We start from the raw sequence: 27,432 nt of genomic DNA on the forward strand, positions 1-27,432 counted from the left end.
ATGTCCGGGCTGTGAGGTATCAGCAGTCTGGGGCCACATCTTCCTTCCCTCCATCCCTCCATCTCTCCAGGGAGCATCAGAGGAGCAGGTGCTTGCCCTCCTCCTCCTCCTTACTTCCCCCTCCCATCTCATTCCCCGCCTCCCTCCCTCCTCCCCCCCCCCCCCCTCTCTCTCTGTGAGGACAGTTAATGTGTTGTCCTTCTCCTTCCTACATCTCCACATCGCTGAGTGTCGTACTGCTCTCTGTGAGATCAAGCCGTGCGGCAGAGCCGTCATTTATCCACACAAGGATGCGCGATAACCAAGGATTCTGTTTTCTTTAGAGTGGCGGTGAGTTGTGTGTTTTCTGCAGTTTCAGTACAAAAGTCTTTGTTTACTCTGTTCTTACCTGGAGAAAGTGATGAGGTCTTTCATTTGAGCCTGTCTCTGTTGAGTTAACATTGCTTGGATGTTGTCTGCGGGGCTGAGCAGCTACTGACCCGACTTCTTTTACAGTATTTTATTTCTCTTTGTTGTAGCCATCAGTGCCTACACCGACTTCAAGGTGTTATATTTTCTCTTGCGTTAAAGCTTTGGTGTGTGTGTGTGTGTGTGTGTGTGTGTGCGTGCGTGCGTGCGTGCGTGTGTGTGTGTGTGTGTAGGTTAGGTTATATCCTGTTTGTTATTTTCCTTCGCCAACATAAGTCGGATAGTTAGAAGTGAAGAGTGAAACTGAAGTTATTTTTAGTCATACCGCACTCAAAGGCTGAATAAGTTGAAAATATGTGATAGGGAAAACTGGTCCATCTTGACAGACAGCAGGTGCGAGCCACTTCTGGTTTCCTCTGTTAAAATACAAGCTTATAAAATCTTAAACTCTAATGCTGGGACCAAATACTGGAACCAAATAATCCCTAGTGTCACAAAGACACGTTAAAGGCTCAAAATTCAAAGACATTTAAAAGCTACTTAATATACTGTCCTGTTGGGAATCTCTAAATGCTCTTATTTTGAAGCCAGACCGATCCACTTCCTGCTCCGTGCGGTGAACTTGGGCGCAGCTGCAGGGTGGGTATTTAAAGGTGTTTGTGGTTCCTTGTTATGCGTCTTTCTTGCCAAACTTGTCAGTGATCAAACACTTGTGCTGTTTGCGCTGAGCAAACTTCATAGACAGGAAGACAGAGGGAAGCGCTCACACAGCAACAGCGGCGGTGTGGGACAGTTTCCCTCTGATAGTTCATCTCACAGCACCCACGGGAGACAGAAGAGTCGCTCTTTAATCCGGGACCTTTAACAGCGACTGTATTGTTTGGCTGAGATAGATGCCGCCGGGCGCATTAGCAGCAGTCAAGCGGATCCCCTTCGCTTTTGTGTGTGTACACAGCCCGCAGGTGGAGTTCAACACACACACACACACGCGCACACACGCACATACGTGCACGCGTGCGCTTCATGCACCATGTGCTGCTCCTGACCTGCCGTAGACCAGCTGCTCAGCAGGGGTGTTACTGAGTAAACCTCCAATCTCTTTAATTACCTCCTTCTCATATAGATGCTGCTCATGCTGCTCATACTATGGCTTCCCATTCACATCAGTGTTTCTGTGTAATCAGATTACAAAACCTACTCTGGTATTTTGTTGACTTGTTATTGTCATCATTATTATTATTATTATTATTATTTTAGATTTAGACTAAGTGGTGTGTCCTCTGTGGGATGAGATGTTGTAATTTTGCAGGTTCAGCCTGTCGGTGCCAGCTGTGATTGGCTGCTTCTTCTGTGGCGTTCTTCGCCTTCAGTGCTGGTTAGTTGTGTTAGAATATTTTCTCATGATTGCACAAGCGTTTGAGTGCATAATCTGACCTGAGGGCTATCTGGTGTTGTTCTGTAGCTGAGCAAACAGTTGGCTACATGAGCTGATATGAAGGGCAGGTGCTGATGGTAATAAATAAAGTGCCCCAGCCGTGCAGCTTTGGCCTAATCTGTACAGTGATAATAAGCAAGGAAATAATCCATAAGATCCATTCAGCTTAATTTACTCCTGGGCCAACAAGTGTCGACTTTGCTCTGATTTGCTGAACATCTTCACAGTTTGAATAATACTCTCTGGGCACCAACATGATTGTTTACTACAGCAACAGTTGTTTAGCAGGTGTGTCTTTGTGCACCTTTGTGCAATGAGACTGCGTGTGTGTGTGTTCTCTTCAACCCATCCCCCCTCCATCCTCCTCGTGTTTGCTCAGATGGTCGACGTCTAACCACGACAGTGTCGGCACCTGGTAAAACAGAGCGGGCCTCGGGCCAGAGGAGGAGTAACTGAGGCTGTCAACCGTCTGACACGACCCTCTGTGTCTGCACCTCTGCCACTGACGCTGAGCACATGAACACCTGACACACGCCGAGTTTAAAAAAAAAAAAAAAAAAAGGCTGCAGGCAGGAGTCAGGCGCTCGCCAGGCGCCAAAATAAACTGAGACGGGAGTAAGATTGGTTTTCCTCAGATTGTTTTATTTTTTATTGTTTTTTTCCCATCATTTCTGTATCAGAGAGGTGAGACTGAGGCACAAGCTGTAGAAGAGATCGATGACACAGATGGGGGAGAAGGCAGAAACGCAGCAGACGTGATCGGAGAAGCTGTCGAGTGAGTGGTAGGAGGCTGAAGAAGAGATAGCGAGGGGGAAATGACAAGCAAAGAAACTATAGTATGGACAGATAGAGGAACGTGTGAGGCAGGAGAGCAGCCACTATTTATATCTTCTTTCTGTATGTGAAAGACAGTGACAAGAGGCTCGTAGACACACTGAGAAGAGGGGTTCACCCAAAGAGGAGCAATGCCTTGCAGCCAGAGGAAGGTGGAAGGGAAGGCCCTAGGTTCAAGAGGGAAAAGAAGAGGATATGTAACCATGAGGCTTTTTTTTACCCACTGGCAGCCCACATTTCAACTCTAAGCTGAGGCTGTGATAATTTATAGACCTTTCACTAACATCTTGACTCTGTTATTATTGCACAGTAACATGGCTCTGCTCTGGCGGCCTCGCTGTAAAGCATAAAGCAGAGTAATGGCTGCTGCACTTCCCATGCTTTCTTTGTTATTCATATACCTCTACGTGCTTCTAACAATCTGCCCTGGCGTGTTTTTGGATGCACTTCCCCTTTTTTGTGTGTGTGTGTGTGTGTGCATGCATTTGTTTTTTGTTTGCTGGAGGTGTCGGTTATTACAGTACGTGGTTTTTCTGCTCCACTTATCCCAGGACCATAAATGCGTGCTGGCTGTTTGGTCCCTAGGGGTCACATGCATACGTTTTGTGACGCACAGCTCCCGACTCCTGAGTCAGCTAATTGTGAATGTGCCTTCCTTTTCATGTACTCGCACAGACGGCCTGCATGTGTTTGACACTGTTTTTTGTTATTTTTTTTTAGTTCCTTTTTTTTTTTACATTCACGTTAACTTGTGACCCTTTCCTGTGTCGGGTGAGTGTGTGTGAGTTGCTGGAGTCGGGGAGAGTGTTCGTTGTTTATGGATTGTAAGGATGTGTTAAGTGTTTCTGTGCAAGCTGCAGAGTGACTGGAGCTAGTAAAGCCATTTAGCAGCCCCTGGAGTAACCCAGGAGACTGCTGTGTTGACGCCACTCTGACTGCTATTACAGACAAGTTTAAGAGGCTGTAAAACATTTGGCTACTTTTCCTCTCTCTCGTTCTCTCATTCTTCGTGTGTGTGTGTGTGTGTGTGTTGTGTCAGAGGAATTTGAACAAGTCTGCCAGCTATTGTAACAACGGCAGTAGCCACTGTTGTGATTACTATCAGCCGTAGGGGTCCAGATAATAACATCTTAGAGCTTAAATGTAGCATATTTAGTGTGTGTGTGTGTGTGTGTGTGTGTGTGTGTGTGTGTGTGTGTGTGTGTATATACACTTATTATTGGTCTGCTGTTGGGTAACAGTTTGTAAATAGCCAGTTTAATGTCTTAAATGTTAAAATAGTAGCTTGCACAAGAACACACACACATATGCGGTCATATACCAGTGTGATGGGAGTTAATAACTAGGTAGTATGTTACAACCCAACGTCTTCTTCCTCCTAATGACCAATCCCTGCTTGCACACACACTCTCTCTCACACACACACTGCTTTTTTTTTTTTTTTAATGAGCTGACGGGGCAGAGCAGGACCTCCCCCGCTGTCCTCACAGTCCCCCCGAGTCGTGTGTGGTGTGTGTATATGTATATGTGTGTGTGTGTGAGAGAGAGAGAAAGAGTAAAAGTGGAAGAGAGGGGCAGGGTAAAGGTGTTAAAGACGCAGGCCTCAACATGTCTGATATCTCTTGCATCATGCTGAGCAGGGTGGGATTCTGTATGTAGGTGTGTTTGTGTGCAGATGAATTTCGTGCAGTTTCCATTTTGGCAGCTGTGGGGAAGTCCTGCTAGTTTCTGCTTTTCGACAGGGTTTCTTAGGAGCTGAGGCATCGCTGGTCACTTAGGTCAACGCTGAAAACTAAGTGCACTGCAAAGAAATGTTGTACAGAGGGTGCATTTATCTATCTCTAAAGCTCAAGAAAGGATTGAGTAAAAAAGTGCATTTTACAATCTGCGTGGTGCAACTTGCTGTTGTAAAATTGTGTAAATTACATGCTATCAGTAGCGTCATGTCTACTGTACTAAGCTCACAGTTGAGCCCAAATACACCGACTCTGAGCAAGTAGCAACTGTAACAACAGGATTTTTTTTTCAAGTTCACCTATTGTGCTTTTTCTTATTATTTGCCTATTATATGTTCCAGTGGTCGATTCTCATTTAAAACATAACCAAAGCTTCTAGTAATAACCGAAAGTTCAGGCCACCCTAAGTGCTTTGTTCAAGCTTTTTTTCTAGTTTTCCCTCAGTATGATGTCAATGAGAGCAGATATCCCTAATATGGTCATCTGCCAGTACAGTAGTCCCACCCACCTGCTGTTCAAACCTTCTGTTTATGAGGGGCAGCCAATGAGAAGAAAGTTGGCTTAATTAAAGAGAGGATGGTTTAAAGACCTGCATATTATCCCTATTATTTCACGACAGGCTTAACAGTGATCATTAGGAGTAGATATGCATAACTGTGGGGGGTGCTGTAGCCAAGCCCATTCACACATGCGGCCGACTCAGAATCACCAGTTAACCCAACATGCAGGTCTTTGGGCGTTGGAGGCACCTGGAGAAAACATGCAAACTCCACACAGAAAAGCTGACAGCCAGTGGATTTGAGCCTTGCTAATATGTTTATTTTTAATGTGATGTCAACATGTTTGCTTGATATCAGCGTGTGTGTCATAACTGTAATGATAATCTTGTTCGCAAACACACTCTATTCTTTTAAATGAATCTGCGTGGTTATCTGAAATGGACAGCGCACACAGGGTGAGGCCTATTGTTTGCTGATAATAATATGGTCTTTCGTATAGCACCATCCTCAGGCAAAAATTCCCATTTTCCTGCCTAAGGTTGTTTCTCCATTTCTTCTTCTTCCTCTTCTTACACCCAGCTGTTTTCTGATGCAGTGAGCAATAGAGCCTCACGGCGCCTTTTAGTCATGTTTACTCAATCTGTCCTGTTTTTAAAAAAAAAAAAAAAAAAAGATTTCTAGAGGGAGTTAAAAAAAAAGCCTTAATTTGTATTTAGGGCTGTTGTGTGTTTCATATGTCAGCCCTCCCGCTGTCAGGAGCAGCAGTGGTCAGAGGTGAAGGGTTAAAGGTCACTGTAAACCCCACCACATAACCTCCTGCATCCCAGAGCAGACAGGACTGACTAACAGAGAGACAGAGTGATGGATGGAGGGTTAACACTACCCTGTACCTCACACACACACACAGAGCTCAAATCACACACCCTCCCCTTCATCACCCTGCACCCTCCCTCCCTCCTCGTACTCATCCCCTTCCAGTCACCACGCCACCCTCCCATGAGTGCTAGCCAAAAGGAGGAAGGCTGAAGAATGAAGAGAGGAAAGAAAACGACAGAAAGCGCTGTCTGAGGAGGAGAGAGGGTCGGGTTGGTTGGTGGGGGGGTGGAGGGTGCGTCTGAGGAGAGAAAATGGATACAAAAAGTGAGAGAAGAGAGGAGTAAAAGGTAGGCTGGAGAGGGAGGGGGGCAGTAGATGGCGAGAAGGAGGAGGAGGAAGAGGTGGAGGAGGTGGGAAGTGGATAGAAAAGAGGTCACGTGACCATGTAGCAGCTGCAAGGCTGAGAGGGGAGAGAGTGAAAGAGACTCTCATAGGAGCAGAAAGACGACAAGCAGGAGGAGAACAGTGAGCGGCAGGGTGAGTGCTTGCATGATTGAATTATGCGCATATGCACACGGCAGCCCGCGTGTCTCTGTGTTTGTGAACGACATGGATAAATATCAGAGGGTGTAAGAAAAGATTGTAGAAAGAAGGAAGAAAGAAAGCAAGAGACAGAGAGGAGATTATGTGTGTTGGCTTTTGTTAAATAAGCTCCAGTGTGCTGAGATAAACGGGAAAGAGTGGAGAGAAAGAGAGGGAGAGATGGGGAGGAAAGAGTGGAGAGAAAGAGGGGGAGGAAAGAGTGGACGAGTAGAGGGGAGAGGGAGGGAGAGAAGGAGTCGATAGAAACTGTCTTATCATCTCTCCCTTGACTGCTGGGCTCAGCAGGGACAGAGATGTAGACACACACACAGCCTGTCAGGATCTGAGCTTTTGCTCTCTTCATCTCTCTCGTTCCCTTTCTGTCTATCTGATTCACAGTTTCAAGTTCAATTTTCTTTAAGACGTGTAAATACATGTGTGACCGCAGACATGAAGAAATTAGGAGGAAGGACTGTATAGAAACAGGTTCTGTTAGATAAGAGCGTGGCATGTCAGAAGCTACATGCATGTCAGTTGTATGCATCACACACTGTCTAGCTTTTTGTCAGCTTGCAGGGTCATAAAACCTGAAACGGCACATTTCTCTCTAATCTAGGCTTCTATGTTTGGGAGCATGTGCAAAGGAAACCTACCTAGAGTTAACCTCTAACCAGCTCTCGTTTTTTTTTTTTTTTTTTTTTAATTATCTCTTTCAATCTTAACCGAGTTTAAATCTGTTTTAATGCTCCTACATACTTTTTTAATCACTCTGCTGTTTTCCCTGTTTTGGAATCTGTAAGTCTGAGATTTCCAAGCTCTGAAATCCACCGTTTACTTTATTCTTCCACTTTATCAAAGTTGTCAGTGTGACGAGCGGCGCGTTGAATTTTTCATGAGTGTGTTTACTGCTCTGGCCCTTTTGTTTGCTCTTTTTGTGGTTTTATGTGTCTGTGTGAGTGTTCTAAAGGTGTTCGTGTGATTGTGTGTTGTGGTGCTAATGAGGTCAGTGCTGTAGCAGCCAGGGTGGGTGGAGGGGTGCTGGCTAATTCCAGCTGTAATTAACATTAGTGGGTCAGTAAGAGGGTAGAGGGTGAAGACAAAGGTTACCTTACTTGTGTTTGTTCTCAGTGTGTTCTCTGTCCAGTAGATCGATGGACGCTCTGTGTGTGTTTCTGTTTTCTGCATGTATGTGTGTACATGATTGCATGCTCCACAAGGGTGTAAAAGCGCAGTGTGGTTTGTGTGTAGACGCCCCTGCGGTCTTAAGATGTGTTGGGTGGCTCCCTTGAGGAAACGGACATGTGTGCACTCATGTGTGTGATTTGCTATTAGGGTCACCGCTCTCCTGCCTCCACACTGTCTCTAGTGGAGCTGACCCCCACGTATGCACTCACTATCATCCCCAGACACACACAAACACACACTTGTCAGTTGAGTTTTGTTGATTCAGAATGACTCTGGTACCAGCTGTGTTCAGAAATCTTTTTTTAGGCAGGAAGTTAGCCGAGTGCAACGCTGAGCGAGGCCTTCGCTTAATCAAATCAATAATAAAGTTCCTCGCATCTTTTCTTTCTGCTCTCGCCAGGTATGAACCATGAGTCCAATAAGTCACCATCATTAGGAATGATCTCCACGGCGAGTCGCACCACGGCTACAGTCAGTCCCCTCAGTCCACTAACCAATGGGAACGCAGTTGCCCAGTCTGCAAACTCTGGATTCGCTGCTGCCCTTCGTAAACTGGCCAAACAGGCAGAGGACCCCAGAGGTGAGCACTGGTTTACCCACCCTGCACACACCCAAACACAGCTCCAGCTGCCTCAAGCCCTGGAGAGCTAACGTATTTTTGAGCACACACACACACAAACACACAAACAGACTCCTCTTTGTGTGTCACACCCAGTCCAACCTTTACTGCTGGTGTCAGGTTTGTACAAAATCCTGTTGACTTTCCTTGTTTCTCTCTCCTCTGTGGAATACTTCAGCTTTTGCATGGAGAAATGGGAATCTTTGTTTGCACACGGACACTTTAGCAGGGCGTAGGAGAGTGGGTAATCTTACGGTTGATGGTAGATTTTAATTTGTTGCCTCTGGACAGAGCTAGGAAAGCTCTGTCCTTATTCTTCCAGTTATTATGTTAAGCTAAGCTAACTGACTGCTATAGCTTCGTATTTAGACTACAGACACGACGGCGGTATCAATCTTTTATGTAATGGGGGAGAAAAAAGCGGTTTCTTGAAGACAGGAACACAATGTTAATGAATGAAAATTGGACAGCGTATTGAAACACAGTGCCAGTAAAAGTGAAAGTAGATCCTTTCAGAGTATGGTTGTATTTTGTGAATTATTGTGAAATGTTTGGCTGCCTGGTAGCTATTTGGTTGTGTGTGTGTGTGTGTGTGTGTCCTCACTCAGCTCACTGCTGTCCTAATGAAGGTGCTGGATAAGAGCTGACCTATCCTGACCTCTCCCTCTCTGTCTCTTCCTTCCTTCGTTTCCATTCATCTCCTAATAATGAGAATCTAATTACAGCCAATTATAACAAGCTCCCTCTCCCCTTCTCTCTCTCTTTCTGTGTCCCCGACTCTCCATCACTATCTCATTTTCTCTACCTGCAGCTCTACATGAACTCATTGGTTCCTACCTTCTCTGTCTCATTATTTCCTGCTTGTTTCCGAGAGTGAATGTTACGGAGCACGCACATACTCCCTTTATCACACCTCCCCTTTGGTGTCACACCCCAGCCTCTTTTTAACACAGTCATTTATGACATGCTTCCTTCGCTCTTTTTACAGCAGTTTTTTTTTTTTTGGTGCGTGTCACACACCTACTTTCATCTCGTACCCTTTTCCTTCCGGTATCATTATTACACTTTCCTTTGTTTCTGTCACATTTTTTTGAAAGCTTTTTATCAAAAATGACTGAAACAGTGTTTAGTTCGTCACGTTGACAAAAAAATTGAAAAAGTTATGTGCCACGGGGAGATTATTTGATCGTGAAATCTTTTTAATCTGATCAGATGCTGTTTGCTGTCATTCATTCCTCTTTCTCTCCCTTCCTCAGGTTCTGCCCTCAGCAGTGAATCGTCTCCCGTCTCTTCCCCGGCCACCAGCCACAGCTCGCCGGTTACCACCCCTAAGCGGGGCTCTTTAGGGCCCCTCCTGGGCCAGAACAGGGGCCGCAGTGTCCCCAGCACACCTCCAGTAGTCACCATTGCCCCCACAAAGACAAGCAACGGCCTGTGGAGGGCCGACGGAAGACAGGTAAGACGTGTCATTCATCACGCTGTCACACCTCTGGGTGTTTCGCGCCAGTCTGAGACAAAATGTCTGCTGTTTTCTCTCTGTGCATCTGTACCTTTTGTTCCCCTGTCACGCCGGTCTCCTCTTTTCTCTCGGCCCTTCCTCGTCTCTCTCTCGTGTTCTCTCAGTACAGATGAGTGGTCTGTCGCTCTCAGTCTCCTTTATCTGTCCTGCTGCTGCTGCTGCTCCCTCCATTAAAGAAATAGTCCCAGTGCTTATCAACATCCAACTGTCAAAACCAGCCGTCCAAGCGTTGCTTTCTTCATTTACCCCATCCTGCCTTTCTCTGTGTTGTGTTACGCTTTCATTTTCATGCTTCCAGCCACCCTCTTCCTTGCTGTTCTGCGTCTTTTTCAGCAACACATTAAGTGTTTGTCTAAAAAATACGCACACAGTGGAGGCTGCAGAGACTGGCACTTTTTGTCTTCAGCTTCCTGCAGATTGTGTGCGTGTGTGTACTTGACCCTTCACCACAAAAGGCTTAGGATGTGAAGGGGGACCTGTGTGTGTGTGTGTGTGTGTGTGTGTGTGTGTGTGTGTGTGTGTGTGTGTGTGTGTGTGTGTGAATTTAAGCTGTGGCAAGTAACCAGGCCCCTCAAACAATGCAGAGGTTAGCCCCCACAGTAGCCACTTCCCCCTGGATCAGAGCTGCCTTTCTCCCCCTTCACAAAGACCACTCTGTGGCCCAGCCTGCCTGTGGCTCTTATTCAGACATTCAGAGAGAATCGAGGAGGGAGGGAGGCAGGGAAAAAAATGGAGAATAGGATGTTAAGAAAGGAAGGGAGGGAGTGTAAGAATGAGCGGGAGAGCAGAGCTGTGTGTTAATTCAGTGTTTGTCCGTACTGTGCGGACAGAGCAAAGGACCGTTTAACCAAAGGAAGCAGACTGCGTGTGTTTTATTGCCGGGTCTGTGAAGGCCATTGGCTGTCTGCGAGGTCAGAGGTCAAGGAATGCGATGGCTGCTCTCCAGACCGTCCATGTGTTGCCTCCCTGTTTCGTTTTGACCTAGTGAGGATTTCTGGGAGATGGCAAAGGAAAGCTGCTTCATCCCTGGTTTGAATCTGCTTTCCATGAGTGGCATATACAAAACTATTCAAACGTATTCAAAACACGAGTATTATACTGCAAATCAAGTGTTGTACTAAACTAAGGTAGCAGATTGGGTGTTGCTGAGAGAGGTCATTTGTTTGTGGTTTGTCTGTGGTCAGCCTGACCTGTACTGCTGTCTGTTGCTGTAGCAACAAGATATGACACATTAGTGTAAATGTATGTCTTTTTCTCATTAACATACTTTGCTAAACGGTTCCAGGCAGCTGTTTCTTATTTAGAATCAGTGTCTGGTGGTCTGTTGGCTTCTTGGTTGGTTGGTTAGTGAGTCGGTGGCTCCGTCACACCAAAAAATATCGCAGCACTTTTTCATTTTCAATTCCTGGTTTTACTTTGTTTTAATATCTGTTAATCGCTAACTGCAAGCATGCAAACAAACGGTTAGATCAGCTTAATCACTGCTGTAGACTATGAGTCTTTTCATTTTCTTTTTTTGCCTTACAGTTTGGAGCATAGACTGTATATGAAAATGGGAATAAACGTAAAGTCATGGATTAATTCGCCAATATTAGTTTTGGAGTCTTCATTATAGAAGAGTTTCGTGATTTTTGGAGCTAGAAGTGATATTTGGCAGCTAATGTTTACAAGCTACAGTAGAAACTCTATAAGTGCAACACATATATTGATGCCTACTAGTAAGTGCTAAGCATAAAACATAAACATTAAAGTTTAGAACACAGAAGATCAGTTCAGCTCAGTACAGCTGGCTGCAGTGACCACACCTTTTTCTTATAGCAGGCTGCAAACACGTTTGCCTGCTGCATTTTAGTATGGAAATTATATAAAGACTGTAAAGACTGACTTCCTTTTGGAGCACAAACAGTATAAACCATGGATGCCACCAGATGGCGATAGCTGTGTTTGCAAAGAGACATCAGTCCTACAGAAATCAAAGGAAAAAACCAGTCCCTGTCTTGACCTCTGTAAACACTTTGCTGCTAAGATTATGAGCTTAACCACAAGTTTTGGGTCATGCTGAACAAAACATTAAGTTTGTTTTAAATTTATTTTAAAATTCAGGATTATCTGTTCCATATTACCTCAATGGAGCACTTTGCTTTTAGTCTGCAGGCTGACTTGTAGTTCCTAAGATATTTAAAAGTAGAATGGGAGGCAGAGCCGTCAGATTTCAGGCCTCTCTTCTATGGAGCCAGCTCCCAGTTTAGACGTGGGAGACAAATGCCCTCTTACTTTTGAGATTGGGCTTAAAACTTTCATTTTTTATAAAGCTTATAGTTACAGCTGGATCACTCACACTTTTGTCTCTCTGTGCTTATACACCACTCTGCATTTAATCATCCTTTATTATTAATCTCTGGATCTCTTCCACAGTGTCTTTTGTCTAGTCTCCTTCCCCTCACCACCACAGAGTCCTAGCAGATTGGGATAAGACTGCGCAATCATTCACTAACTAATTGTGAATCACAGGTCCTTAAACAAGGACCGTGCAGTTTCACAGTCAGACCCGCCCTGGTGAAGCAGAAACCCTCCACTCGAGGTTCTGAAACAGGACTTTAGAAACCAGTGGGCGACATCAGAGAAGCTACATCCATCTCTTACACTGTCTATGGTTTGGAGCCAACCTCAAGTGGCCATTTGGTGAATTGCAGCTACTAGACTACTTCAGTATTGGCTTCATTTCTCAGATCCTTGAGCGCTGCTTGGTTTGAACAGAATGAAGAACAATGCCGCATGACATACCAGACAAAGTGGGAGAGAGCCTTGGATACAGGCATGGGGTACTTGTTTCTTAATGCGTGTTTATATGCAGGTTTGGCAAAAAAAAGGCCTATTTGGTCATGGTGGTGATTTTGAGCAATCGAGGATCAAATGCAGTGTTGTGGTGGCCAAATCATCTGAGTGAGAAGCTCAGAGAGGGAGTGGGTGATGAAGGATGGAGCAGTTGGTTAGATATTGGGATCATCTTTCCACTTTGATCTTGACCTGTTATGACATATCAGACCCACTTTTCCACTCCGCTGAGCCTCTGGCTGCAGCTCAGAGGTTTTTACGCAATCACTCCATCTTATTTCTCACTCGTCTTTTTCCAGAACTCCTCTACTCTGTTTGAATGTAGCGCGTGCACACTCACACAGACACACACTGGAAAAATAAAAATCACACCAATAGACATAGTAAAGTCTGCTCTCACACTTTCTGTATGTCTTTGTCAGGTGGAGCCGAGTGTTCAGGGTCTCAGCAGGGAGCGGGTGGGAGCTGAGAACCCCCAGCCACAGCAGGATAAGAGGACTCCTCCCATCTCTTCACCTCACCCCCTGGCTCACTCCTTTGGCCTCACACCAAGCAGCATCATGCAAGACCCCCGAATGCAGAGCATTAGGTAAGTGTGGCACGTGCATACTGCGTAGCTGTGCAGAAAAGTCTGCGTGCAGAATTCATTCTTAAAATTATCCTCTGAATATGTTCTGCAGTTTGCCGGGGCAGATGCACCCCGTAGTGCCCTCAGGTGCCGTTCCAGAGGAGTACCTGAGAGCACTCCGGCCGTTCGCCACCTCAGATGACCTCCGTCTGAGCTCTCTGCCCCTGAGCCTCGACCCGGCCGCTGCAGCCCACGCCGCCGTCGCCGCTTACTATCATCCAGCCTACTTGCACCACCCTCTGTCCTTACCGAGGTAACAGAAACCCACACAGCTGCCATTTATCTTTTTTTAGGTTAATGCCTGTGTATAGCAGTAATCTGCATTCTTCTTTATAGCCACCAGGGGGCTCCTTGGGTTTCAATGAGAAATGTAGCTGGAGTCAGGGGCTCCCCAAATTGATGACTTCACTTAATCTTTTCTGATTAGTCTATAGCATAATCACTAGTCTTAATGGATACAACATGATGATCATTTTGTAAGTAATCTAAATAGCAGGGTGTGTGTTACAGTGCAATTGACAAGTTATCAATCTAGCTTTGGGACTGCAATATTCCTCGTTTTCTCAACCCAATCTTCTCCTCTGGTTTTAAAACACGATGCTGAATTCACTTTACTAACCAGTAGGCATTATCATTGTGGCTATTCCAATTTTTATTTACAGTCTTTTTATATAGCATGCTGGAATAAAGCAGGAAGTGTGCAGTGTCCACTATAGCTCACCGGGTTGAGGTGGCGCCCCATAACAAAAAGCTAAAGTCCTTGCTGCAGGGGCCTGGGTTCCGACCTCTATTCTCTCCATGCTTTTACTGCTTCTTCTGCACAGTCCTGTCAAATAAAAGTCAAAATGTTAAGAATAAAAAAAAAAAACTACATCCTTTAATCTATTCTGCACTCACTTATCAGATAACCATCAGCTCCTCGGTGGCAGATATATTCTGACTCATTTTTTGATTTTTTTTCTGCCACAGGATGGAGGAGTCTCTGTGTCTTTCTGCACTGCGATCACAGTTCTACTCTGTGCCTGCAGGGGGTGCCTTCCCTCCACTGCACCCCTCTGCCCTCCACTTACACCTGCCTGGAGGCCGCTACCCTGCAGACCTAAACCACACAGCCTTATCTGAGAGGTAGCACTTTGTTTCTTTCTTCCTTTCCTTCTTTCTTTCTTTCTTTCTTCACTGTCTGCAGAGCTGTGTAATCTCTCTGCAGGGTAGGCACAGGTTGCTGACTGTGTGATATTTTTAGCACACACCCCACAGTGCCTCCTATACACTTATCACACACACACACTGCCCTTCACACACACTGTACGCCCACAGACATGCATATGCAAGCCAGCGCTTACATAAAATCGCACACACATAACAAAGTATTTTTTTATTTTTTAAGTCCCTCTGTGTGTCTCTATTTTCTTTCAGCACTTTGAGCTGCTTTCTCAGTTTGACAATACTCATTGTTTTCCTGTGGCATAATGCACAGGGGAAATGTTTGTGTTTGAAATGGATGGCATTCATCATCTGGTTCTGTAATGGCTCCTGCATATCTTGTAGGTTTGTTTGTGTGCTATTGATTGCTTGTGTGTGTGTGTGTGTGTGTGTGTGTGTGTGTGTGTGTGTGTGTGTGTGTGTGTGTGTGTCATTTTCCTGTGGATACCTATTAAGTGTTCATCTGCTCTTGCTCAGTCATGCTGTGTATGGATTATTTTCCTCGTGGTAAATGGAGAGTGTGTGTGTGTGTGTGTTCTTCTGCAGCTGCGTGCGTGTGTGTGTGTGTGTGTGTGTGTGTGTGTGTGTGTGTGTGTGTGTGTGTGTGTGTGTGAGTTCTTCTGCAGCTGCGTGTGTGTGTGTATGTTTTAGTAGAAATGTTTGTGCGAGGTTCACCAGTGTGTGGTTAATATCTGCCTCATGTTGGGTGTTGCATCTCTCACCTTCTCCCTTTTTGTGTGTGTGTGTCTGTGTCTGTGTGTACGCATACTTGTCAACCTCCCCCACAGGCTACAGATGGAGAACGAGCTCCGCCAGCGAGAGAGAGAGCAAGAGCGTGAACGAGAGAAAGAGAGAGAGCGAGAGGCCGGGCTGGAACGAGAGCGGGAAAGAGAGAGGGAGCGAGAGGAGGAGAGGGAGCGTGAGAGAGAGCTGGAAAGACAGAAGGAGAGGCAGAGGGAGAGACAGCAGCAGATGGTCAGAGCGGCGGAGGGCCACTACCTGGCTGAGCTGCATGCTCGGAGGGCACCACCGGAGGACAGGGCCAGGCCAGGAGAAAGGCTGACCCCGAACAGACTGGGTACCTACACACAAACACGCGTGCACATGTATGTGCGCTCGCCTGCAGGTGCATGCTCAAGCATGTATACAGAGTTTTAGAAACTGATTTATTTATTTATTTATTTATTTTTACTTAATTTCAGTTAAAATACCCAAGTAGTCTGTTCTGAGTATAGCTGACTCATTATGACTCATTATTATCGAGAAAGAAGACAGAAGCTCACAACACTGCTGGTTTTGATCTGCAGTAGTTTAAATTTTTAACACTTGTGTTGCTTAAATAAAGTGTCTGCCCAACACTTTGGACCTGAGCCACATATCCTGACAGCTACTGGCCAGATTGCAATGAAATCTGTTAGAAACATTTATACCCCAAAGGGGAATTTCTAATGACTTGCTGACTTCTCAAGTTGTTGAAATAAAACTATCAAAGGATGCGGTAAATTGTTTAAAGTACAAGCAGACTGACATATAAATTAGCACACTTGTGGTTGAAACCTTTACATTTTATTCTCTCTTCAAGCTCTCGCTCTTTGGCTAAAAATCTCAGCTCTGCACACAGTCTGTCTCATTTTTTTAACCTCTGTGAACACATTCTGCACGTAATACTATAACTTAAAAGGGCAATGGGAGCAGATCCTAAAATAAGGCTTCCTGCAGTGGAAAATGGACTAATATGTCCAGTTATACTTATCAAACTGAAGGACTTAGAAATAAAGACTGCATCAAATAAAGGCCCGTTACTTTGTGCTGTTGAAGTAAATAAACATCCTGATATATCAGCGTAGCACATAACACATGCACTTTCCATAACTCCACAGTTTCTCCAGATAAATCCAAGGACTCCGAACACCCAGGTTTTTCAGCACCTAAGCCTCTGCAGCCTAGCATTCACTCCTCCAGGGGCTCTGTGCCATACCCAGTGCCCAGCTTGTTGCCTTCTCACCTGGGGAAACATCATGCTGGTGCTGTTGGTGGGATCCATGGAGCTCTTTCCGCCAGCATGATGAGTCAGAGAGCCAGCGAGGAGGCGTGGTTAACACAACAGCGAGCACAAGGACAGGACAGGGAGCTTGGCCTCAGGTCACCGGGGAAAGGGGTGGAACCGAGGAGAGACGGCAGCCGGTGAGAATTAGCTGCTTCTTCTTTTGAATACAATTTGTATCCCTTTTGAAACACCATGCACTCTTTATTAGGTCCAGAATTTGAATAAAAAAAGTTTCTTTCTGTTCCTCTAAGCAGTACCGGTTCAGTCTATCACAACCCAGGCAGCAAAGATGTCGCAGCCTGCCTCGGCGCTCCACCGCCGCTAATCTCCCCAAAAGCTCCTCATCAACCTCCTGCCCCTGCCACTACACTGTGGAACCCAGCTTCTCTTGTTGACGCACCTGCAGACTCCCGCAGAAAACTAAACGCCCCAACGCCACCGAGTCGACCGCCACCGGGATTGACCAGAGCCGAGAGACCGCCTGCGGCATGGGGGGAGAGGCTGGAAGAGGGCAACAGGAGGATGGCAAAAAGCCCAGAAAGGTTCGCCTCACTCAGGGGAGCAAGTTTACAGGAGTGCTGGAACAAGAGTGAGCAGGACAGAGCCATCCAGAGCCTCTACCACCGGCATCACATCAATAACCTCCACCAGCGATCCTTTATGCCTCCGTCTATCTCCAGTGGAGCCTGCACTGACCTAGGGGGACGGTGCCAGGCTGCTTCTCCGCCAGCGGTAAGGGAGCGACCGCATCAGGTGCCTGACAGCATGATGGTGTACGATGAGGTTCTCCAGCAGCATCGCAGGCTGCTCAGCAAACTCGACCTGGAAGAGAAGAGGAGGAAAGAGGCCAAAGAAGGAGGTGAGAGGAATAAAACAGAAAGCAGCAGGAGGTGGAGATGGAAGACTAAAGGGAACTGCAGATCAGGTCATTACTGATGCACAGGCCTGCAATTGTTTTAATAATGCTCTGCCTTTACCAGGTTATTACTATGACCTGGATGAGTCATATGATGAGAGCGATGAGGAGGAGGTGAAAGCTCATCTGAGAAGAGTGACAGAACAGCCCCCACTCAAGCTGGACACGTCTTCAGAGGTGCGAAAACACACACAGTCACATATGCATTCATCACAGGTATTAAGTTTTTTGGGAGTTTTTTTCCCCTTTTGTCTGATTGATCTTTCTCCAAAGAAAGTGGATTTTCTGCGTGTGTGTGGTCTTACTACGCTGACCCATCGCGATGATCTTCTGGCTCAGAAGAGGAGGAAGAGGAGGAGGATGATGAAAGAGCGCAGCGTCTCTCCTCCGGCTGTGCAGGGCAAGAAAAAGGCCTGCTCATCTTCAACATCTTCAACACCCACAACTCCCTTAACTACTCCGTACTCTGCCGAGCAGATGGACTGCACCCCCGAACTGGAGAAGAAAAAAGACTTCCTCCTTATGTTCAACCTCTCGCACGTCAGCCCACAGCAGAGGAGAGGTAACAACCTTTTTGGTATCCACACACACATCCTACGTGCTACTCTGCTTTCTTCAGAGTTGCTCTGGTGATTCCCCGTGGAGGGGATAAAAAATGAAGCATGTGAGAAGAAAATAAAGTTAGGAAGAATCTGAAGGCTGGAGTGGGATTTTCTGATTTGTCCAGCAAGAGTAGATTTGAGCCCACATCCAGGAAAGACATGGTACTGCTTCAGAATGTGTGAAATCTGTTTAAAAGGTCATTATTTTATGAAACTGGATAAACTGCAGATGTATAATGGAAAAAACTGGCAAAACTAAATATGTAGAAAAATATCTTCAAGTACACTTTTGGGTGGCTGCTATATCAGGTAAACCTATTAAACTACCTGTTAACGAAAATCAACCAATCGCGTGGCATTAGCTTAGAGCAGGGGTCCGCAATCCCAGTCCGCGAGGACCAGTGCCCCTGCAGGTTTTAGATCTCACCCTGGGTCAACACACTTGAATCACATGATTAGTTCATTACCAGCCCCCTGGAGAACTTTAAGACATGTTGAGGAGGTAATTTATCCATTTAAATCAGCTGTGATGGATCAAGGACACATCTAAAACCTGCAGGGACACCGGCCCTCGTGGACTGGGATTGGGGACCCCTGGCTTAGAGCATTTAGGCGTGTAGACATGGTCGTGATGACCTGCTGAAGTTTAAACTAAGCATCGGAAAGAGAAGAACGTTCATTTTAGTGACTTGAACAAGGCATGGTTGTCAGGGTACTCCAGAATCTGAGGATCGTCTGGGATTTCCCCACACAGCCATCTTTACAGTTTATAAACACTGGTTCAAAAAAGATAAGATATCAGTAAGCATTAGTTCTTTGGGTGAAAATGACCTGAAAATGAAGTGCTGATGTCAGGAACAACAAAAAGTGCAACTATAGTATGCAGAAGAGCAAAATGTATGAAATCGTGAAGCAGATTTGCTACAAAAGCAGTTATTAATCAGAAAAACTTGGTCCTAAGAAAGTGGCATTGGCATGTATAAGGTGTACAATGCAAAAATCTTAGGGGTTTAAAAATAACATGAAGGTGACCACAAGTCCATACCGTCTGCAGTAGTCATTGAAAACAGATGGTGACTCTGGCTGTACGTTTGGGGTTCTTGTCATGCTGCAGGATGAATGAGGACCAATAAGATGCCTCTCTGATGGCAGAATGCAATGAATGAGAAATTTTCCATTGCTCTCTCAAGTTTTTATATTAAAAGTTAGAAATATTATTATGCAAAGACTGCCTAAGAAGTGTTAAATATTCTTAGAGCTCTTTGTTTTTCACACTGGCTGTGTTTTTATTTTATTTTACCCCTCTGTTAAAAAGAATCTCATAACTACAATCTGAAAATTGGATTTTCAAATACCAGCGTAAACTCTCTGTTGTTAAATGATTATTACTTGCTTGCAGGGACACTGTTGTATAATCAGCAGCTCACTTGCACTCTCTTTTAAAGTTTTTCCTCTTCATTTTCTGAAGACTTTTCTGTAAGGCCAGTGCTTCAGTAAGATTTAGTTGTCGATGAAATGGGGCATAAAATCTAAACTCAGTGTACGCTATTCTGACCTTAAGAAAACATTTGGAGACTGTTGAGGGGGGGAAACTGGTAAGAACTTCATTAAATTGAATTTTTTTCCTCTCTGAATTGGGCATTACCCTCAGATCATCCATTTACTGACACTTCCCCATTAGTTCCCGGCCAAGTCATTTTTTTTAACACATATTTTTTTAAAATATGAGTGATGGGTGTTCTCATTCTGTCTTTTTCTCTGTAGATAAAGAGAGAACAGAAGAGCTGCTGAAGGCCATTCAGAGGAAGACTGTGACGTTAGACACACTCAGATATAATCCTTTACCACTGTGCAGAAGTCCTCCGGCTCCCTCCACTGGTGAGGCACACGCAGACAAACGCAGGAAACATGAATGCATGCGCTCTCGATTAATCAGCAAACAACTCTTTAATAAAACTTCTGCTTTTCTTTTAGGTGACTCCTTCTCAGCACCTCTGCCGTGTCCGTCAAATGGACACCTGTACCCAGACTCTCCCAGCCCCTCCCCTCCCTATCTTAGCAAACATAAACACCTTCATAACGACGCGCACAAACCACCTGTAGACTCCACGGTGACTCGGCTCCCTCCTCCCTTGGCCCCACATCATGAAAAGGTTGAATTCGTGGAGACACAATCGAACAGGAAGCGCCAGGGCCTCCAGAACGGCGCTGGCACTGGCGCTGCTGCTGCTCAGAAAAAGGAGCCCAGTCAAGTGCAGAATGGGCGGAATCGACCCTTGGAGCGGTTCACCCCTGAGGCCTTCGCTCAGCACTTCCATCAGGCTGTGCTGCAGTCCACACACAGCACACTGCAGAACAAAGGTTAGCCACGCTCCCATAGGTGCATGACCTGATTGTTCTTTAATGTTAGGGGTTTGCCACCTAGTGGTGTCAGTGTGCACTGCACTGCCTTTAAAATGTAAACAAAAGTCCAGTTCCTATCACGTTAAGTGAAAATCACATCAAGCTGTTAAAAAGAGCTACAAGGACTGACTTTGCTTTTTGTTTGTTTTGTCTCACTCTCTTCTTCTTAAGGACTCTCAAACTGTGTCCCAGAGGCCGGCGTGAAGGCCGATCCCTCGCAGCCTCACAGCGTCTCTCAGCTGAAAAGTTCAAATCTCATCCATGTCTCTCAGCGTGCACATATCAATGGCCATCACTTCCCTTCTTCTGTAGCCAACCGGGACACTCTAGCCCCACAGGAGAACCTGTCTGAGGATGAGGAAGAGTCCGATCAGGAAGAGGACGAAGAGGAGGAGGAGGAGGAGGAGGATGTTCCAAGGAAGTGGCAGGGCATTGAAGCTATTTTTGAGGCCTACCAGGAGTATGTGGACGGTGAGTCAGTGACATAGCACATGCATTACCCCAATAGTCGCTTTTTCTGTGATATGATGAAAACAGAGAAAGTTATTTATATACATGATGTAAAAACATTTTGTTGCATACATAATTGTAAAAGTTGTGCACTGCAAATGCCTACATATACAACTTGCATGTAAATAGTTTTCAGCAAGAGTGTGAGATTAATCTCAGAAGTCGGGTCAAAAATCAGTGAACAGTAAAAGAATTAGCCGGAGATGCAGGGACTCAAATTTGAAATTCTTGACTTTTAAAACTTAAGAGTTCTCAACCACCTATAACCTGCATGTTAATTTTTTGTAGGTTGTTAATTTAATATATGAACAAAATGTTGATGTGAATTGAGACATGAAAAACATCAAATGTCTTGGCAGATGTGCAGCACTATGGATTTCTTGGAGAGCTTTATGTCTTCTGGATAAATATAGATCCGTTCAGTTTTATTTATATAGTGCTAAATCTGCTTTATATTGTAACCCTATTGTAAGACCATACATTAATAAATTTAACCCCAAACAGTTCAATTCTTTATTACATGATTTATAGTTACAAAAATGACTGCATATATGTAACATTTACTCTTGATGTTCATATATTTTGCTAAAAAACATTCAGAATTTTTTTTATTTCTTTGTTAATTGGTCGGAGCAGTGGGCTATAGGGGTTGGACCCCCATTTTCCTTTAGCAAAAATTCAATGAGGTGCTGGAAACATTCCTCAGAGATTTTGCTCCACATTGACATGATGGCATCACTCAGTTGCTGCAGATACTCCCCGACATCCCAAAGGTGCTTTATTGGATTGAGATCTGAGTACTGCGGAGGCCATTTGAGTACAGTGAAATTACTGTCACATTTAAGAAACCAGTTTGAAATGATCTGAGATGTTTGACATGGTGCGTTGTCCTACTGAAAGCAGCCACCAAAAGATGGTACACTGTGGTCATAAAGGGATGGACATGGTCAGCAATGATACTATATCTTGTATCTTGGGTAGTGGGTGAAAGGAGGCCCTGTAGTTAGCTGACAGTATTGGCACCTGCTGTTGTACCTCATCTGCTTCATGGTCTGATGTGTTACCTTTACCTTGTTTGTAATGAGTTACTGCTGCTCTCCTGTCAGCGTGAAGTATTCTGGCCATTGTCCTGTGACCTCTGACAACCCAGAGACAACTGCCACTCACTGATATTTTCTCTTTTTTGGGCCTTTCTTTGTAGACCATAGAGATGGTTGTGTGGGGAAATCCCAGTAGATCAGCAGGTTCTGAAATAATGTCCCTGTGATAACAGTGCAAAGGTTGCATGGACTAATTGTACATGCAGAAGGAAAAGGCATTGAAATGACACTGAAACAATGGACGAACATGATTTAGAGAGACTCAAGTTGTTTTTTGTTTTGTTTTTTTAAATCTAAATTTAAACCCTGAGTTAGCGTCATCTGCTACATACAATTTAGACATCTTTTAGACCTCTAATCAAAAGTAAATAGCTCAGCGGGTACACTGGTGTGTGTGAGCTCAGGGGGGCTAAAATTGGAGTAAAAGACAAGTTAAAATGCAATATAATTAACTGAAACTGCCTGTTTTCTCTTCACAGAATGGAGTATAGAGAGGCAAGTCCTTCACAGTCAGTGTAAAAGACTCGAAGCACAGAACTACAATCTGACCAGAACTGCAGAGCAGCTCTCTATCACTATGGGGGTAAGCATCATTTTGTGTCTTCCACGTATGTGTACTCTTTGGTGCCAGTGTTGCCATCTCCTGTTGTAGCAATGTAGCTTGGTGCATAAAGCCTTGGTTTCTGTAATAACAGCCGTGTCTATCCTTCGTTTATTAGGAGCTGGTGACTCAGAGGCAGAAAGTAAGAGAGGAGAGGGAGAGACTGCAGGCCCAGCTCGAGCACTTCAGGAGGTGTTTGACTCTACCGAACATTCACTGGGGCAGGGGCCAAGTGAACGGGCACACGCCGAGGTGACCTCTGACACAGACTCTCCAAAGCCTCTGACAGCGGAGGAACAGTAACAAGAACGGGCTGGAGCCGGGCCACTCTCCTCACTCGAAGCACTCGACGGAGCCAACAGTTGTCTTGTTACCCTTTTTGGACAGTCAATTCTGTCACATGACTGGTCCCAGATACACCTTACTACCTGCTATATTTGTATCACAGTAACTGTAATCCATGGTGTCCATGTAGAGCTTAAACGGTCTGATTCTTCCCATGGATTTCAACAACACTGCGTAGCTACGGCAGCATCGTTGTTAGAGTAACGCTAACCACTCCTACTTGAGTTGGCTTTCAAGTACAGCAATGTGAAAAAGAGAGTACAACCTCTTTCAGTTCTAAGGTTTTACTTATCAGGACATAATCACAAAAATCATCTGGTCCTTAACAGTTCAAATGCAATATCAGTTGGACAATAACAGCAGTGTGTCAGAACTAAGTACACCTCACAGTTCAGTGCTTGAAGAACCACCTTTAGGAGCAATAACTTGAAGTAAACATTTTCTGTATGACTGCAGCAGTCTCTTACATCATTGTGGAAGAATTTTGGCTCAGTCTACTTTACAGCGTTGCTTCAGTTCACTGGGGTTTTCTTGCATTTGTTTATGCATGGCTCTCTCGAGGTCCTGCCACAGATTTTTAGACAGGCTGAGGTCTGGACATTGTCAGGGCCATTGGGCCTCATTCACTAGTATTTATGTAAATTTTTGTTACACAAGCGTGTATGAAAAAATGTTGTTGGAATCATAAATTGCGCCCAGCGCCCTTTTTTGTTTTACCAACACACGTTTGTTACTGAATCTGAATCCAACAGGATTCTGCAATCTTCATACTGCCACAGCCCGATTTCTCTATATATGTAAATGCATTGACCTCAAAGCGAAGTAGAGACAGCTGTGGTGATGTTGTTAAGACCTGCAGTGCTAAGGAAGAAAGCAGGAAAAAGTCTGACTGAAGAAACTGAAACAAGTTTGAACAACAGACTATAAAATAAAAAAAAAAGAAAACAGCTGAAGAATGAGGAGCAGCTGATCTGTCCAAGATGAGAAACTCAATCCTTTCTTTTTCTAATATCTGTGGAGAAGTGCCAAGACACTGGATTTTAAGGAATCATATCCAGCGATACGACAGAAGTCATTTTAATGAAAAAAGAACATTTAATGTAAGATGAGATAAAGGGATATTGGAATACATTTAAATTAAAAGACCTCCACCTTTTCAATTTTTTATTTATTTAATTGTAATTCTGATAATCCTGATTTTATTATTCGTAGTAGTAGCAGGAGCAGTAATAATATTAGTATTTAAAGACAGGTGTTTACATTTTCTGAGACATTTCTCTGTACACTTGGCCAGGGGCACTTCTAAATTTCTTTATAGACTACAAACAAGTTTGCATATTAAAATATCGATGAATCACAGATTTGTGTGTAACCACTGTTTGTGAATGAGGCCCACTGTCTTGCTGCACGACCTAATTTCTGCAAGTTGTTCCACTAAAATCGTGTAATTTGTTCAGATGCAACTTTGCAAACCTAAGCCATGCTGCCATGAGAGAAGAGGCTTTCTCCTGGCAACCCTTCCAAACAAGCCATACTAGTTCAGTCTCTTTCTAACTGTACTGTCATTAACTTTAACATTTAACATGCTGAATGAGGCCTGAGATGCAGCTCTTGGGTTTTTGCAGTTCCTCTGAGCAGTGCAGCGTTTGACCTTGGGGTAAATTTACTGGGGCGTCCACTCCAGGGAATGTTGGCAACTGGTTTGCATGTATTCCACTTGTTAATAATCTTTCACTTAAAAAAAATTGAAAATGGCCTCATAACTCTTTTAAAACAATTGCTTCTCAGATCACTGCTGATGTCTTATCTCCTTGGCACTTTGTTAAAACACACCTGAATGCTCCTGAGCTGCAAACTTCCAAAACTGCTTTTATAGAGGTTCTCACACTTGCTGATGGTCAATCAATCAGCCAGCACCTAGCTGCTCTTAATTGCTATAGAGGCAGTGAGGGTGTGCTTAGTTTTTCATGCACTGCTTGGAAATTCTGTTATAGTTTTTGGTGAAATTAATAATGACACGGTGTAATGCAGCATGCTTATCTGAGGTTATAGTTAAATAATGTTAGAACCCAGTAAGGACCAGATCATTTATTATGTGCTAATATGTTCATTCTTAGATTCGAAAGAGAGTGTGCTTTTTTTTTTTCCTTCACAAGACTGTATGCCCAGTGTACAGTCATATTTTCATATGGATTTAAAATGTTTCAGTCTACACTAAATAAATGTATCAGCAGGCACATATCTGTAGCTTCTCTGGGCAGCAATGAGGTAATCCGGGTGTGCAATGATCACCCAGTTGGACCTCAGAAAATAAAAATTGAGTCAAGGAATCAAGCACACCTCAGGCCTTAAACTTGACAGGATGCACTTGAAATGTAAGCAGAGGGAAACTTGACCGTCCTCTGTATTGTATGTTGTTGCTTAGTTATATATATCTGACAGATGAAGCGGTGTGTGTCGCTGGTAAAAGCTCTACGGAGCGTAGGGAACGTCTAAAATGTCTATATAACAGCAAATGGTATCAATGGCATTTTTTTAGGTCAGATTTTTTTAATGGGTAATGTCACTTGTGATAGATGAAGAGTTTTGTATGCTTTATCGGTTTAACCATTTGTCGTGGGAAGCCATATGCTTTGTTTAAACTGCTGCTGGTCAGAATGAAAAGGTTTAGAAATTTAAGGAGACTGGCACAGTCGGTGTTAGGTGACGCTCAAATGATTGAGAGGTGCACTGTGGATGGAGAAACGTCAGTCATGTACCATTTTTTTTTTGGATGGTACACCCGGGAGTCTGTGTCTCAAAGCCCTTAACATGACCATAAATGTTAGAGAGATAAATAAGTCATTGAAATGCAGATTCTGCATCACTTGAGCGAGGATTTCTCGCAGTTTTTGTCCAATTTCAACTGAAAACTACTTTCAGGAAGAGAAAAGCCAAACTATTTAGTTCACTATTCCAATTCATGTCAAAACTAATTTAAAAAAAGACACCTGTAATAATTATTTATTGTTTTATGCATAACCTAAGCGACAGAATAACAAACTATACCTTTCACTGGTATTTTGATGAGACTTCTTTTTGTTTAAGACAAAAAATAATGTCACTTGTTCAGTTTCTATCTACAAGCACAAGCACCGTAGCAATCCCGCCCTCCCCTCCAGTTCACCTGACCGTCCTGCGTCACTTTTTCCGTCTCCTCTGCAAACCTGCTGTGAAATCTTGCCTATTTGCTTCAATCCGTTGTTATGTAATTTATTATTTGGGCTGTATAATGGCAATGAATTATTTATTAACATACGGTATATTGCTGTAAATTCGGGTGTAAATTTACATTAAAATACTTGTAAAAACTCCTCACTGTTATCTGAGTTTTTACTTCTCTGAAATATTTATCAGAGGTCTGTGTTTGCATTTATTCAGCAAGTGGTCTTACACAGAATAGCTGATTAAAATGTACAAAATGTCATTATGTCTGACCCTCCATAGCTCAAAAAACAAAACAAAACAAACTGAGAGCAGCAACAAAAACTCCCAAGCCTTTGGAGGTCTTCAAAGTTTGCACACAAATTGTGTCCTCCATAATTATTATGAATGGATTTAATCATTGTAATTCTCAGACAGCGAGCATCTCCTGTGGACCTGGTGGTTATATTTGAAAGGATAGCATTACCAAGTTTTAATAACAGACTTTAACATGCACTTAAGGAGGCACTCTCAGTTGCTGTGATTGCTAGGTTTAAAAATAGTCCGCATTAATGTGCTGCTGACAGCATGCCCTCCCTTAGTCATTTCTTCACCTGATATTTTATTGCCTCAGTGTATGGGATTTAAACGACAGAAGTGGATACCGTTTGGATTTTTCTTTTTAATCATTAGTGTAAGGCATGTCTGCACAGGGGGAAAAAAGCCCTGATATCTAGTACGGTGTAAAAGTCTTGATACTCCCCTCATTTATTCATATTTTGCTTCCAAAGAGCTGGACTTTGTTTTAATGCTTTTAAAGTACTCTCAAGCAACAATTCACTAGACTTTCTAAAGGTGTTTCAAAGTTTTGCTTTAATTACTGGCTACTTTTTCACTCACTTTTAATTTAGTCCTTGTACCAACCACTTAACACTGGCCCATGAGTTATTACACCAGTCACCTAACTCAAGGGATGAATCAGTGTTATGTTTACACATAACTAATCAAGGAACCAATTTTAAATGTATGGACTTTGGCATTTTTTGTGACAGGCTGCTAGTAACAAAGATAAGTTTGATCAACAAGGTGATTTCCAGAGCGCTATTAGCCAAAACCGTGACATATCTTATCAGGGTCTGTAGTGTGTCATTAACATATCTGAAGTACGCAAATGAAACTGAAACAAATGAAGGAGAAAAGAACGGTATCTGTAAGTCATGTCCATAGAAAACAAAATCCAGCAATGACCTGACACAGAACCTGAGATTCGACTCGATCTACTATCTACTGTTCACAGACCATCTGAAATGGTCTCACTGTAAAGGTGGCTGTCAAGAAGGCAGCCTCAAGGAAGGGAAATCATGAGAAAAGGCTGAGATGCCAAATTACACAAGAACTAGACTGAAAATCAGGGGCAACAGGTTT

At 44.0% G+C, this 27,432-nt stretch overlaps 1 protein-coding gene across 5 annotated transcripts in view; it reads left to right on the forward strand.

Moving 5' to 3' along the window:
• LOC146664735 (genetic suppressor element 1-like) overlaps positions 1-26,177 on the forward strand; it is a 39,852-nt gene extending 13,675 nt beyond the window's left edge. The window contains exons 1-16 of one of the 5 annotated variants that reach the window (XM_085411978.1): positions 202-330; positions 7,897-8,076; positions 9,372-9,571; positions 12,892-13,058; positions 13,150-13,350; positions 14,067-14,222; positions 15,089-15,378; positions 16,181-16,484; positions 16,599-17,206; positions 17,328-17,440; positions 17,537-17,825; positions 19,630-19,743; positions 19,840-20,226; positions 20,440-20,739; positions 22,358-22,461; positions 22,598-26,177. In XM_085411978.1, the coding sequence (XP_085268104.1) occupies positions 7,899-8,076; positions 9,372-9,571; positions 12,892-13,058; positions 13,150-13,350; positions 14,067-14,222; positions 15,089-15,378; positions 16,181-16,484; positions 16,599-17,206; positions 17,328-17,440; positions 17,537-17,825; positions 19,630-19,743; positions 19,840-20,226; positions 20,440-20,739; positions 22,358-22,461; positions 22,598-22,735 (3,549 nt within the window). In that variant the 5' untranslated portion in view covers positions 202-330; positions 7,897-7,898 and the 3' untranslated portion in view covers positions 22,736-26,177. Of the gene's footprint in view, positions 1-201; positions 331-1,142; positions 1,371-6,109; positions 6,267-7,896; positions 8,077-9,371; positions 9,572-12,891; positions 13,059-13,149; positions 13,351-14,066; positions 14,223-15,088; positions 15,379-16,180; positions 16,485-16,598; positions 17,207-17,327; positions 17,441-17,536; positions 17,826-19,629; positions 19,744-19,839; positions 20,227-20,439; positions 20,740-22,357; positions 22,462-22,597 lie in introns of those variants that run through there. The other 4 variants (XM_085411979.1, XM_085411977.1, XM_085411975.1 and 1 more) reach the window with 4 other exon arrangements.
• The last annotated feature ends 1,255 nt before the right edge of the window (positions 26,178-27,432 follow it).

The sequence above is a fragment of the Rhamphochromis longiceps genome, linkage group LG7 (genome assembly GCF_057381845.1).
Source record: "Rhamphochromis longiceps isolate RC_006_pf linkage group LG7, R_longiceps_female_GT1.1, whole genome shotgun sequence".
Classification (NCBI taxonomy): Eukaryota; Metazoa; Chordata; class Actinopteri; order Cichliformes; family Cichlidae; genus Rhamphochromis; species Rhamphochromis longiceps.